At 42.0% G+C, this 14,350-nt stretch overlaps 1 protein-coding gene across 1 annotated transcript in view; it reads right to left on the reverse strand.

Annotated features, from left to right (window-relative positions):
- The window catches only part of LOC147223014 (nesprin-2-like), a 60,096-nt gene that overhangs the window by 15,548 nt on the left and 30,198 nt on the right, over positions 1-14,350 (reverse strand). The window contains exons 38-53 of the mRNA XM_086167428.1: positions 14,154-14,309; positions 13,911-14,066; positions 13,585-13,755; positions 13,344-13,477; positions 13,060-13,255; positions 11,066-11,248; positions 10,793-10,906; positions 10,521-10,675; positions 9,208-9,349; positions 8,360-8,454; positions 7,330-7,561; positions 7,018-7,215; positions 5,713-5,835; positions 4,172-4,327; positions 2,250-2,408; positions 1,292-1,458 (exon numbers count right to left, since the gene is read on the reverse strand). Coding sequence (XP_086023554.1) covers positions 1,292-1,458; positions 2,250-2,408; positions 4,172-4,327; positions 5,713-5,835; positions 7,018-7,215; positions 7,330-7,561; positions 8,360-8,454; positions 9,208-9,349; positions 10,521-10,675; positions 10,793-10,906; positions 11,066-11,248; positions 13,060-13,255; positions 13,344-13,477; positions 13,585-13,755; positions 13,911-14,066; positions 14,154-14,309 — 2,537 coding nt within the window. The remainder of the gene's footprint in view (positions 1-1,291; positions 1,459-2,249; positions 2,409-4,171; positions 4,328-5,712; positions 5,836-7,017; positions 7,216-7,329; positions 7,562-8,359; positions 8,455-9,207; positions 9,350-10,520; positions 10,676-10,792; positions 10,907-11,065; positions 11,249-13,059; positions 13,256-13,343; positions 13,478-13,584; positions 13,756-13,910; positions 14,067-14,153; positions 14,310-14,350) is intronic.

A 14,350-nucleotide genomic window follows, 5' to 3' on the forward strand; every position in this document is an offset into this window, starting at 1 on the left:
AAAGTTAAAGGAAGTGCAGCAACAGGCAGCACTCCAAATCACTGATGTGCATTGAAGATGATAAAGTATATGTACAAAAACTATGATGTCCTGTTAAAATATATATCATATCGACGTACGTGAGCTGCAGTACAAAAGCTCAAATATTTAAAATCGATCAAACTCGTTGATGTTAGCTTGTAAGCTAAATTTGTACCCAGTGAAGCTCAAGTCAAGCTCAGAATTCATGTAGGTTTATGGCCTCCATTCATTTTCTCCACTAAATTCAGATCTTCAAGGTGTGTTTCAAATGTTCAGGGAAAGCAGTTGCTACATTGTCAACATGTCAATGAAAATATGAATTAGGAGATGAGCAAAACACATATTGATAGGAAAACTAACTTCTACATATACTCCATAATCCATTATCTGAATGGAGTAGAAGTAGTTTATCTGCCAGCCAAGTACTACCAATTTTTCAATTTGAGATATTTTTCAAATATATATATATATATACTCCTGCAAATAATGTAAATGCTGAAAAAAGATATTGGTGAAATTTAAACACAAAGACATAAAGATGGTTTACAGTAGTAGATGGATTATGACGGCTCACCGAGAGTGAGCAATAGCGAAATTACTCTTTTCACATGAAACCACCCTTCGTATACTGTTAAAATTTCCTCCCTGTCCTCCAGAGCAAACAGGCATTTTGAATACCCGAGCATTTAACCGTGTTTCCTGCTAAGTTCACTTTGTGAACTCCCCACCACGTGCCTCATCTGTCCATCAAATATAGATGGAGAGACAGTCAGTGTGAGCATGGGGACATATGGCGCTGTCAAATATTTATGCAGAGCTTTTTATTTGATAATGGTGGGTGGGGTGGGGTTAGGGGTGCAGAAAGGCCACCGGAGAAATCCGTGTGTATATCGCTCCTCAACAGGATTGTCCATCTGTCTCGTGGGGCTGTTTACCATCACGGGGGCTTATATCTCTGGCGGGCACTTCAGGAGCCATGTACCCCTGACAGCTGCACAGCACGGCTAACATGTCAGCAGGTGGACGGATACTCATGGGGCCTATTGTTTAATAACAGGCACTTAGTTAAAAGCCTTTTACTCTTAATGACGCATATACAGGCAGAGCAGTGATGCCGCGAAAGGTGTGTGAGTGGAAGGATAATCGACAGGGGTGGTACTGAGTCATTATTGGTCCAAGCTGCAACACACGTACACGTTTTTAGCTTTTATCAAAATGCCTAAAATGCACATGTGAAAAATGAGGAATGAGAGGAGCAAAGCTGTCTCACCTGGCTTCTATCTGGTGGAAGAGATTGTGCCAGCGCTCGTGAACCTCTTGCAGGGAGCCCTGGACCCGGGTCAGCTTGGCCTCGTCGCTGGCTAAAAGCAGCTGCTCTCCCAGTTGCTTCAGGTGGCTCTTGTTCTCACTGAACAAATTGATTTCTTCCATGCACTCCTAAAAACATGGCATGGCATGACCAAAGCGTTATGCCGCTTGATGCGATGTATCATTTCCCAGGCAATGCAAGGCAAGGTAGGGGTTTTATGTTATTTCATCATTCAAATCTTGTTGAGGTGAATCCTTGAATTGATATACTCAAATGCAAATAACACATCTGGGACCACAAGGACAGGAAAAAGGGAATATTGTCTGGTCTGCATAATTCATCCCAAAGCAGCTCCAAAAAACGGGTCAAAACAAAAACGGGAGGCTCCATCCTCCCCTGGTTTTCCCCTTGTGGGAACAGAATAGGTCAGGTCTCATCAGAATTTCCCACCATTAGCCGGCAAGACAATTCCACCACCGGCTATCGAGGATGCTAATTTCATTTTATCATCCGACGGGCCAAAGCAGTGATCCTGCGATGTTCGAGGCAATTATTTTGTTTACTATATGGAAGGTACAAAAGGGCTTTCAGTCCGTCAAAGGACAACTGTTGTGTATGAACAAAGGCCATATACTCATTCCATTCCAGGCCACCTTCTGTTGTAAACAGCATAAAGTATGCTGCTCATATATGGATTTTAATCATGCTTATGGAAGTGCTATCCATGCCCCCATTTCCCTTTTATGGGGTTGGGGGCGGCACAGACGGTTTGTACTAACAAGGTACTTTAGCCTCCCACACAGGCCGGGCATGTTGCATAACACCAAGCTGATACCACCTACATAAAATTGCGTGAGAAACTTTTCACACACAGTGCAGTTTAAAGTGCGTTCTGCAAAAGCAATAACAGATCCGGTACCTTTTTCAGCTTTTCCACCATTTCGCTGATGCTCAGATCGCCGGTGTGGCACACCTTGTTCTCCATCTGTGTGAGCCAATTGCAGAATTCCTTGTTTTTGTCATTGAAGATGGTCCAGGCATTGAGTCGATCTGCAATTTCCTGCCTTCGTAAGGATACCTGGGGGGGGTCAGAGTGAAGGTGGCCTTTCACACTCGGTAGCAAGAAGCCGTCAATTTTTACGTGAAATTTCATTTTATGTTGTGAAAGTCAAAGGACGTATTTACCACTTGAGAAATATCCTTGCAAATATTAGTTATCGTATCTGGTTTCATATAGACTAAAAATGTGGCTTCAACTCGAAGGACACAAAAATGGTCAGAAAGAATAAAACCACGTTGCCTTATTAAAAAAAAAAAACATGTTTTTACGCAATGTATAAAAATAGTAAAACAACCTTCATGTGACAGCGTTATTTCTCAAGACACTAATGTGGTGTGCACTAATAAGTGCTCCTGAAAAGAGACTGGGTGTTTAACGTTAAAGTTCAATTTTTCTACTCTCCGGCCATGAAATACATCCCATTACACAGCCGGAGGAGGTGACGATCTTTTATGTGCTTTAAAGAGGTTTGAACCGGCTATATTTTACCGCGCCGTGGCATTTATGTGGTTTAAATGAGGCCGGCTTTGGTTTTAATGTACTGACAACACCAGACCTATTGGACTTTGGAGCATTAAGGAAGCATTGTGAACCGCAGTCACCCCGCAAGGTCTTTGTGTGTCCCCTGCAACAATGGAGGCTGTCCCCCTGAATCGCTTAAACCCAGCTGGGCCATCTGCTCATCTGAGCCATTCCAGTGGCTTCCTCCCCCCCCCTCCCACCTACAACCTGTTAACTGCGCAGAGGAAACTCTCGTGGCTTAAATTTTGCCCTCGGGCCGAGTCGGAAATGAATAGGAATGAAAAATCGCGTGTGGGATTAAACGGCTGAAATTAGTCTGTTCTTTTCTCAAAACGGCCTTAATATTATGACTCCAGTTTTCAATCATATTAAAATCCCCCATGTAATTACCCATTATTATACCGCTTACAAGCTAATGTGTGCTCTATTAATCATTTATAGTCTGGTAGTTTGCTTGTAGTCTGGTAGGACATTCCCTAAAGAAAACATTTTTTTATTTAGGTTTTGGACATGACTGCAACCCAACTTTAATGTTTGTGCAGATCTCAACTAGAGGACGCTGTGTGCAGAAACAAAACGGCAACAGAGACACTGATGATTGGATGCAAAGGCCGCCTTTCCGTCATCTGTTGATCCCAGTAACCCTGGCCAAGAGCAGGGCAGGTGGATTCACACAGTTGAACTGACAACCCAATTAGCACAAATGTGACCACAATAACCGGCAGAAGTTTCTATGGCATTTCAAAACCTTTGGCTTTTCAAGAACAAAAGTGTGTTTGTTTTAGCCCGCAGGCATTAACTTGCTGGACTTTGAGCGGTGCTTATGGAAAATTTTCCCCTCTCAATGCAGTTACAGAATTAGCGGCATTTAGATTCATGTGATTTTGCTCAGCAAGTGCAGTGAGTCTGAGCTCTTTCCCCGAGAGGTGTCAGATGACTTGACGTTTGAACGAAAAATCAACAAAATTCGGATTCCAAGTACAGCCATAACTATTTTATAACAAATGTGCAGACGAAAAAAAAGGTCATCATTTAAAGATAATAAAATCCTCAAGATTTCCCGCCATTATCATCACATAAAAAAAGAAAGACTGACCATGTGTGTGTGTGTGTGTGTGCAGAGGAGGCTTTGTGCTGCTGGTCATCCCCCACGACACTGATTGTGGCCACTTTTCCCTCCCTCAAACCTGCGCTGCCCTCGTCCCATCGGCGCCACAACTCCAAGCACATTTCATAATTTAGGGAACCCCCCCCCTCACCTTCACACACAGGTCTTCCCACTGGAAATGGAGCTGCTCCAGCTGCTGCTCCAGCAGAGCCGAGTCACCGGCCGTGATGTACTGGACCAGCTCGGTCTTCATGGTGGCCAGCTCCTTCAATCTGCTCGCTGAATTCTGCAGAGGGATTCCTGTCTTCTGCATAACACACACACACATATATAAACACACTTTAGCACCCTGTCACGCTGCCATGGATGTGCTCCTCTCACTTGCTTCTGCTCCCTCTGATCGTCCAGATTAAAGGGCTGTGGACAGTGGGACAGGGGGTGGAAAGGGGAGGGGAGTGAAAGCATGGGGGTATTAAATAAGGGGAAGGGGGGAAGAGCTCTGGCGGAACGGAGGTGGCGGGTTTAAGGGAACTTCCGTGGGTCCGGAGACAAACTCTTCCCCTCCAGTGATGGAGTGCTTGGGATCTATCGTCGTTTGCACATAAACTGCATATGGATCAGAAAAGTATCATTCCCCTTTCTTGGAGAGAAAAACAAATGATATTTTCAGAGTATTATGGTGTTTCTCAACAGTTAGTCTCCTCAGCTATTCTCTTTGACAATCATTTTGGTTGCAGTTGGTTGTCAATAAATACAATTTGTAAAACACACCAGTAAAGGCTGTAATTCTCTTATGGGGCACCATAACAGCTCACAGTGTAATGTGAAGTGATGAAATAAAGACGGGTGCTTTGGTAGTTTTTAAGAAAAAAATATAACCTAAATTGCAAAATTTTTAAAAGGATTTATTTCCAGATTACAATTTGTCTAAATGTATTATACATGAAGCAGGGTTGTGCCCTTTCATTTTGAGCAAATATGCTTATTTAATTGAAAATCATAGAATTCAGATATCCTGAAGGGAAAATCAAGTGAGTCACCACACTCACCTGAAAGTATTTATATATCAACAGACATCAGATTTAAGAGTGATAAAATAGAATAAATGAAACTGAACAGTCACAATGAACAGAATTATTGTGAATAAAATAAAATCGCCTAGAGAGAAAGCCATTGTCAGTAATAAATAATGGACGTTTTTAACCCTTGTGTTGTCTTGCGGGTCAAAAGTGACCCACTACCATGTTTAGCTGTAGAAAAAACACCTTAACCAATTTTTTTTCCAAGTTGAAATTTTATGACTTTTCCTAAAGACACCCCATAATTAGAAAAAGTGATACTTCTTTTTTGTTGATGTTTCCATGTGGGCTGTACACCACTAGGGTACAAAGATTGTCTTATGGGTCATTTTTGACCCGCAGGACAAGGGGAGTAAACACAATGTTAAGATCGCACGAGGGTTAAACTTCTTCAAATATACAATTATTACTTGACATTTGGAATCATTGCTGTATTGCGAGTGTTATTACAAATTAACATAAAAGAGTGACATCACACAGTCACAGTTTCCACATTCACAAAAGAGAAAACTGAATTAACTCCCCCAACGGGAATCAGTTGTGAAAAATGTAATTATAGTTTAGTGGAGAGTGGTCCACAAAACATAATAAAACGTAATTATTCTGTACTCGCCTGGATGAGCTCCGCCTCCTCCGACCGTTCTAGCCTATCAGGCAGCGGCTTCTTCACTTCCGCCTTCAGTTCATCCAACACAGACATGATGTTTGTTATCCCATCTTGGCATTTGGACCATATCTAAATGAAGAACGGGGGTCGGAACCAAACCGAAATCACTATTTTGCGGAAAACACACGTGCGGTCACAGAAACAAAATAAGAATATTAAACACAAAAGTAAGTTGACAGGTCGGAACATCATAGCGGTCAGTTATAGTGTGTGTTAGCGCTGTGCTCTGGGTGATCTTTGACATGATGATCACAGGGATTTCCCCTTTCCCCGGGTGAATCCTGTGGAGCTTAAGGGGGTTAACGCAACTCTCCCTGACCTGGCCTGAATGCCAAAAACACTCAGATACTTGCGAAGCCCGGATACTTTGCTTTGGGCATTTTTGAAAAAGTCCCGAATCCATACCGTTTCTTTTATTTCAATTACATCTGATGGTGTGACTGTCAGACACCGAGCAGTGGTGGAATGAAGGGAAGAGACACACACACAGACACAGACACACACAAGTTAACAGCTGTCACCGGACAGATCTGTGTGGGGTTTTGATCCCTATTGGCAGGAGCTCTGTGTCAGGGCAGCAGTCCAGGCCCTATGTGTGTGAGTGTGTGTGAGTGTGTGTGATAGGATCATGGATATGGGCCATGCAATACTGACCTGCTGGCTCCATTTAATACTGTATCACACATAAAGCATATCCATGAATATAATCTATCGAAGGCTTCTTAAAATAATTGCCTGAGCCATTTTTTTAGCCATTTCTTCTTTGGCCTAAATCAAATCCTAATTTTACATATGGGTCAGCTTTTTGTGTTTCCTGAAAAATTAAAAAAAAAAAGAAAAATATTTCAAAAATGGAATGACACACACACACACACCCACATATATATATATATATAAAATTATATAGACATAAGTGTGCGTCTTTACATATTGTTTTGTCTGCAATATTAACACTTGAGAAAAAAAAAAAATATCTAAGCCATTTAACTTCGATAAGGGAGGGATTTTGAATCCATGAATGAAATGTGCTGCCATATTCTGTTCGCTTTATTTTGATTAAATCGCTATATATATATATATATATATATAATTATACAGGTAAATAGATATACATTGCAGTACAACTAGGCCCTATAGGGTCTTTGTTAATATTCATGTTATTTTTTTAGCTAATGTCCAAATTGAAGTTGTGTTTGGAACTACAAAAAAAAAAAAAAAAGGATGTTTATAAAAGATGGGCGTGGCTATTACCTGCATCGTCGTGCTGATCAAAACCCTCCATTGTTGTAGAAGAGATGTTGTATATTTCCACTTCTCTTCCACAGCCAGGATCTCTGACTGCAATCTACTCTGACTTTCTGGTTCCGTCACTGCTTCACACAAATGTCTGCTGGCCTCCATGGTTAGGGTGTAGATGGAGGAGTGCTGCTTCAGTACCTCCTCCACACGCTTGTGCAGAAAATTGAGGAGGAAGCAGGTTCGATTGTTAAGCTTTCACACGCAATCGAAAAAATTCCGTTTTTCAGCTGATACAATTACAACGACGTTGCAAAGCGTGCTAACCTGGCAGGTATCAGTGTGGCACTGTAGCTGTTGCAGTGTGCACAGTGTGAGGCCAGGGGGGGGCAGCAGTGGGGCGACGTCCCTCAGCAGCTTTGACAGGCGTTTTGACCCGATTCGGTAGATCCTCTGCTGTCGAAGTAACTGTTCAACCAGGGCCCTGCGTTGGGCGCTGGCAGAAATGGATCTGAACCATCGCTCCTGTATACTGGCCATTTGCACCATGAGCTCAGATCTGCGCATGGAGGGGGGGGTGTCAACATGAGAAGTCAAAAATCGGTGAAGAGTTTTTGAGTTTCTAAAAAGGGGCTTGTTAAGAATGTGAACATAAGCGAGAACAGTAAAACGAGTTTCACTTTCATGTTGAACGTGATGAGATCATTTCTGATAACAGCACTCGCCTAGTCTTGCATGTAGCAGGTAACCAACCATCCAAGAAAGACAGACATGATTTAGAAAGAAATGATTTAGAAGAAAATTGAGGCGTGCCATTTTCTGCTTCAAGGCTGGACACACCCACACATTCAGCGTTGTTTTTTTTTCTTTACGTGTGGATCCAGTTTAAGCGAAATAAGTGAACAAATGTGGATCGGAGTCCTAAAAATGTATTTATTCTATCAATGACAGTCTTAACATTTTGACAAAAAGCCGACCTGCTCTGGTCAATAATTAGCATTATTTTTTTTCAATGTTACGACACCCATAACACACTTGTTACGTATGAAATTGAAGTTCTATATCTATCTTCAAGCTTAGATGCTTGAGATGCTGTTTCAATTATTATTTGTTCATCATGGCACTGCGACAGCAACATGCATTTAATTTATATACAAATGAAGTTCAAGTTCACTTCTTGTCAGATTCCTGAATATGAGCACAGAAACAGCGCAACCTTCAATTGTAATTGGCTCATTTCGGACGTTTGTCCCCCTCACCGACCCGGAGCGGGCCCTCCATCGGTTTCCGGACGATTTCTTAATGATTTTTTTTTATTTTCCAAGAGCCATTGAAATAATCCGCTTTTACCGCTTACCTTTTCTCTCCTGTTTGTTTTTCCAGAGACTCGACGGCATCGCAGAGAAGACCCCGGAAGAGCTGCTGTCCAGTGATCATTTCAATCTGCTGCTTCTGTGGGATTGAGATTTATATGTCACCTGACCTAATTCCTTAGTTTGCCACTTAAGACCAAGAAGAGGATTTGGGAAAATACTCATGTCATACTGAATACTCATGACAAAAACAGCTGGAATATCTTTTTTGCTTTTTTGGTCTCAAAACGGGCTGCCTGTTTCTGATACAAATAGTGCTAAAGCTGCAGACAGTCCTCATGAATTCACTTTACAACAACCTGTTCACCAATGAGCATGTCAATCCTTCTGATTCATATTAGACACGATTAATAACTAATGTGAATAAAATCTGAAATAGAACAAAAAACACTAGTTACATCAGGGAGAAAATTCAAGGATTCAAGTATTCAAAATGTTTATTGTCATGTGATCAGTCTGGAAACGTTTCCCTGTACAATGAGATCCAAAGTGCATCCAGATAAGTGTATTAAATGAATGATAATAAACATAGTGATGTAGTAGTGCGGGGAAACGGAGACATACAGAGAAATGTCAACGGTATTAGAGATGTAAACAGTGTTGGTAAGTGGGCAAGTTGAGTGCAGATTTTAGGGTGCAGGTGCAGAAAATGATTGTACTATGGATAATAATCTGAAAAAGTTTTCTCGTTTGGTTTACCTATTTTAGACAATTAGAAATATATAGCACTGTACTAAACATTCTTTATGTGGAAGTCTTTACATGGAAGTGTTTCAAGTTTCCCTGCATTCCCCTTATGGTCAAGAGATTATTGAGAGCTCGTGCACTGTACCTGAAAGACGCTCAGGAAGTCTTTTGAGTAATTTCCAGGTTTTCTGGATTTTGGCTCTTGCTCCAGCCGCTCCAAAATGGTAGTCAGGTCATCACACTTCTGCTGGAAGTCCTGGCAGCGCTGACTCTCGGTCTGCAGCTCTCTGACCGATCGCATTCAATTTATACATTTTATTGCGATTCGAAGGATTAAACTCAGACCCTAACTATGATTTAAATACAGTTACAAAAGAAATTGAACCGCAGTGTCACAGGTAACGGCCACTTGACATGACTAACAAATTACAATAAATAAAAAATAAATCTGAAAGAAATATAATTATCCTTACTACAAGTCAAAAATCTTGTAAAGTCAACAATTAATAATAACAATAGTGATAAATTACAAACACAACAATGAATAAATTCACCTCTCCCCCAAAGAGAGCCAGGAGGTAGCAATTAGCCAGAGGTGGGGGGACTTATTTGGTATTATCATGTGTAGTGTTATTAATTGGGCATGTTAGTACTTTGTGAGCTAGTTAATATAAACTAACTGATATAATCATAATGAAAGTGAATTTTTTTCCTGATTATGAGGCCATGTCACCCATAGTATTTGCCTGAAATGCCTGACGAGACAGCCGGTTCTGGCTCATTGTGCACTGTGATATGTGAAGCCGGTTTAGTCAACAAACTTATTCTGAGCCATAACATTTAAGACAAATGTTTCAATGTTTCACATTTCCGGACTGGTCCAAGATACAAGCGGCATCAAAACACTGTCAATCAGCTGGGTGGGTGGGAGTGAGTGAACGTACAGATTGGGGGTTTGCAAGGAGGTTCGATCAGGCCCGCAGGATAATTTGAAAGTGAAAAAATGCATAAAAGACAATAATTTAATTTTTTTGATTGAATGCAATTCAAGAATTTTAAAGTGCATTACATATTTTTCCATACCAATTACTTGTTAAAGTTTTGTGCCTTTGTACGATCAGTGGGATCGCATGATCACATGATTGCAATGCGTCCGTGTGAATGATAGAAGTAAATTGCACTTTTGTCTCAGAAAATATTTTTGGATTGTTCATTAAATTCCAAGATTTTCCTAACGTCCTTGTACTTCTTTACACCAAAACAGAGGAAAGACGTGATATTTTTGGTTATTTATTGCTGAGTGTGCTATTATTTTGATGGTCCAACCCACTTGACATCTACATAGGCCGTATGTGGAGAGAAATGAGTTTGACACCCCTAATATAGACCATACCATGAGTATAAAGTACAGAAGGAAAGAATGACCAATATGGGGTTTTACCAAGTACAGTTTCTCACCTGTGCACGGCAGACATGCGAGCCACGCTTTCAATCCACAGCGCTCGGAGTGTGCGCAACGTCTCGGCCTCCTGTTTTGCGAGGATCAGGTGGCCACTAATGTCGAGAACGTCAAGTAGAGACGGGAACATGTCACTGAGCTCATGGAGCCGGAGCTGCACATCCAGGACATAAAGAACACCATTTTGAAAAAAAAAAAAAAGGTTTAACTTGATAAACACTGCTTCTTTTAAGCCAGACATACATGTGGAAATATTCTGACTGACACCAACCTTCAGAGCGACTTTGTCATCCATGCTCTCCGGTTGTTTTCCCAGAATGCTCTGCATTTCTGACTCAAGGTTTTTGAGTTGTGCATGAAACAGATCGTGCTGCTCTCCATCCTCCTGTGAAAAGTTTTTATCTATAACTCAATGTGAGTCGACGTTCCCTGCGTGATTCCCTCGTTATTTGATGTTAGGAGTCACATCGATCTTTAAATCCCACCACAGTTCAAATTGGCCAATTACGACACCATTACCGCTGTATGATACGCATTTTCTCACCTCGATCCTTGTCTTTGTCGCCGAAATTAATTGGCTCAGCAGCAAGACATCACGAGAGAGGATCCTGGTCGCCGACTGGATTAAGTTTGCGATCAGCGGTTCCTGCCGTCCAATCAGGGGCTTGGATGACACCAGCACATCTGCCACGGTTCTCTGTAAGTCTTCGGCGCCATCCTGCAATTTCTTGTGGCGAAATAACAGTTGAATATGTTTGGATCAATGGTAAAGAGACAGGCTTTATAATATAACAATTTCAGCTACTTTTACTTCCTCTTGCGCTTGTTTTCAACAAATCCATGTGACTCATCTATTCTGAAACGCATGAACCATGGTGCTTTTAAGAAGGGAAGAAAAAAAGTTGGACCCAATGTGCTTCACCTCTTTTTTTTTCCATGAATTGTCCAAAACAACACAAGCCATAACCATAACTGACCATTACGGACCATAATCTCTGTTCCTTTGCACAAATGAGAGTTATCAAGGGGAAAAATGCATTACATTGTGGATTTAATTAAATATCCCTCTGAATCAGCCCCCTAAGTACATGATGAGCCGAGCGCGGAGTTCGATGACTAACAAGGTCAAACAACTCCAACCAGTCCTCTCGGTCCTCTGTGACCAACATACTGCTCATAATTGATATAATAAAGAAAGGGGTTTAGAGCGCAAACTATTGACAAATCTATTCAAATTAGGTAGCGGGTGAATTACAACTTCCACTGGGCTCGTCCTTCTGATGAAGGTTTTTGCAGAGGGAAGTCATTGCTGCCTTGTGCAATGCAAACGGATGCATTACCATCATATATAATTTTCATTTATTGATTATCTACCACTTATCCTGCACTCAGGGTTCCGGAGGCTGCAGCCTATCTCAGTTTATTGGGCGAGAGGCGGCGTTCACCCTGACTGCCACATATGGAGACATACACCAATTCAATGCTTCTTTTTCATGTCTGGGCAATTTAGGGTCTCCAATTAAACTACATCATAATTATAAATGTATAATAAAATCCCTAAAGCCCAGAGTCAAAAGCAGTACAAGATCAGTAACAGATTACATAGACAACAAAAAAACAGCTGAATGTGGAAAAAAAAAAAAAGAGTATTTGCAGGAACCAATGAGATGTCTGGCGAAATCTTTTCATGTGCACAGGAGCCATGTTGGAATTTTTCGTAAATTCCACCTGTATCAGCAAAAGTCCTTAGAATCACAATAAAATGTGTAATATTCATAGTTTCCAGAGTGGAAAAAAAGGATTGTCAGCGTTTCGATCCTCATGATCTGTGTACACCAGGGGTCGGCAACCCGAAACACCCAAAGAGCCATTTGGACCCGGTTTTCCTACTTTTTGATGTCTAAAATAAAGGTACCACTGTATATATTGCTTTTTATTACCTTTACACTTTGTGAATTTCAGAAGCAACACACTACACACTTGTTCATACAAAGTATTACGGAGAAAATTTCATCTTATTTATGTAATGAACTCATTTTGAGCTTTGGGCTTTCAGAGCGTGTGGCGGAGCCTTGACCTGAATTTTAAAAATAAATCGGGAAAAAAAATCACTGTGTCAGTAAACAATAAAAAATAAATATTTGCGAAATATCCTCATAAATATCTATTTTACCTGGTTTATGGGACTTCTGCTCCTGAACTTCTGCGCACAGCATCTGAAAATCGGGACTTTACCGGCTGGCGGGTATACCGGCTTCCGCCAGTGTGACGAAAAATAATAAATATAATTTTATTTAATATTTCAAGATCACAATAATCTTCCAACTTAGAACCAAAAGTTAAAAAAAAAAAAGGAATTAACACAAATGAAATACACTTCGATTAAATAATTATAATTTATTTTCCCAAGCCACTCGGAGCCGCGGTGTAAAGATAAAAGAGTCGCGCGGGTTGCCGACCCCTGGTGTACACGATATTGCAGATTTGCTTTTAAATGAATGGATTTGAGGAGAGCTCGAGCTGAATCCTTGCACCGACCTGAGCCGCCTCGGTCACCGCTGAGGCGTCCTGGCACGGTGAGACGCAGGAGCCCGACAGCTCCTCCCACTGCCGCCTTAGGAGCTTCAGGCGAACGGAGGCACCGTCGGCGAGACGATTGTGTTCCCGCCAGAGCGCGAGTGTCTCCCCAGTCTTTCCGAGCTCTTCTTTTATTTCTTGCGACGTGTCCTTCCACCTGCGAAAAACAGCTCATTTTGTAGTGTTTATCAAGAGGAGGTCGCGGGCAAAGGTCGTCGCTTTCCTCTGCTCTCCGTGTTACCGACCGCGTTCGTTCTCCTTCCAACTGATCTCCAAGGGACTTTGCTGTTCCTTCATGAAGACTCTTACAGAGGCTCAGATAGGATTCATCAATGTCCGACCACAGCTCTCCCTCCTGTGCAGCTTTCTCCTCGAGTTGCTGCGCGTGGAAAAAAAACAAAAACGAACATCGCGTCGCTGTCACTCAAGCTTGGGAACCATGAATTTATTCCAGGTTTGATGAGTGGGTAAACTTTCCCCTGATACCTGGAGCAGATCCACATAACCTTCTGCCTGATCCACCGAGAAGAGGGGAGCTCTGTGATACCGCAGAGTGCAGGACAGCCTGGTGGTGTTCAGGGACGCCTTTTTCAGGTTTATCTCCAAACGAGCCCACTTTTCCACCGCCTGCTGCAGAGGCGCTTTTAAAGACTGCAACTGCAAATTGCAAAGAAAAAAAAAATGGGAGTGACCGAAGCAGGAATAGAGGTAGAAAAACATATTTTATGACAATGGAGTTTCCTCATGTACTCATTTCTAGAAAACACCACAAAGGAGCATCTATATTACAATTTCCTGCATTTTATTTCCACCTCTTGACTGAAATCCATGCAGGCGTCGCAAATTTTCTCTGCCTGGCCCAAAAAGGCCGTGTCGCAAGGCCGAGCCTCGCCGCTTTCGCCGGGCTCTCGCGGGGATTTCAATTTCTGCAAAGACTCAGTCGCCTCCTTCACTCTTCCTACGACCGTCTGGTAGGAGCGGGGATAGAATCACATCAGAAGATGGCGGATGTCGTAGAAAGACAAAAAGTCGCCACCTGCATCCTGGGGCCGTACCTCCCACTCCAGCACATCCTTTCGAGCCTGGGTTTGAGAGGTAAGCCGTCTCCAGCGGCTCTGGCTTTTTTTCTGCTCTTCCACTGAGTTACGAAGCCCTTCTAAAAGTCTCTCTCTGGTCGCACACATGAGATGCATCTTTTCAGCTTCACAAATCTGGGGAGTAGAGGTGGGGGGGGAGGGTTATAACAACTCAT

This window comes from Fistularia commersonii, chromosome 20, assembly GCF_037954325.1.
Source record: "Fistularia commersonii isolate RoL2024-O1a breed Wild chromosome 20, RoL_Fcom_v1.0, whole genome shotgun sequence".
NCBI classification, from domain to species: Eukaryota; Metazoa; Chordata; class Actinopteri; order Syngnathiformes; family Fistulariidae; genus Fistularia; species Fistularia commersonii.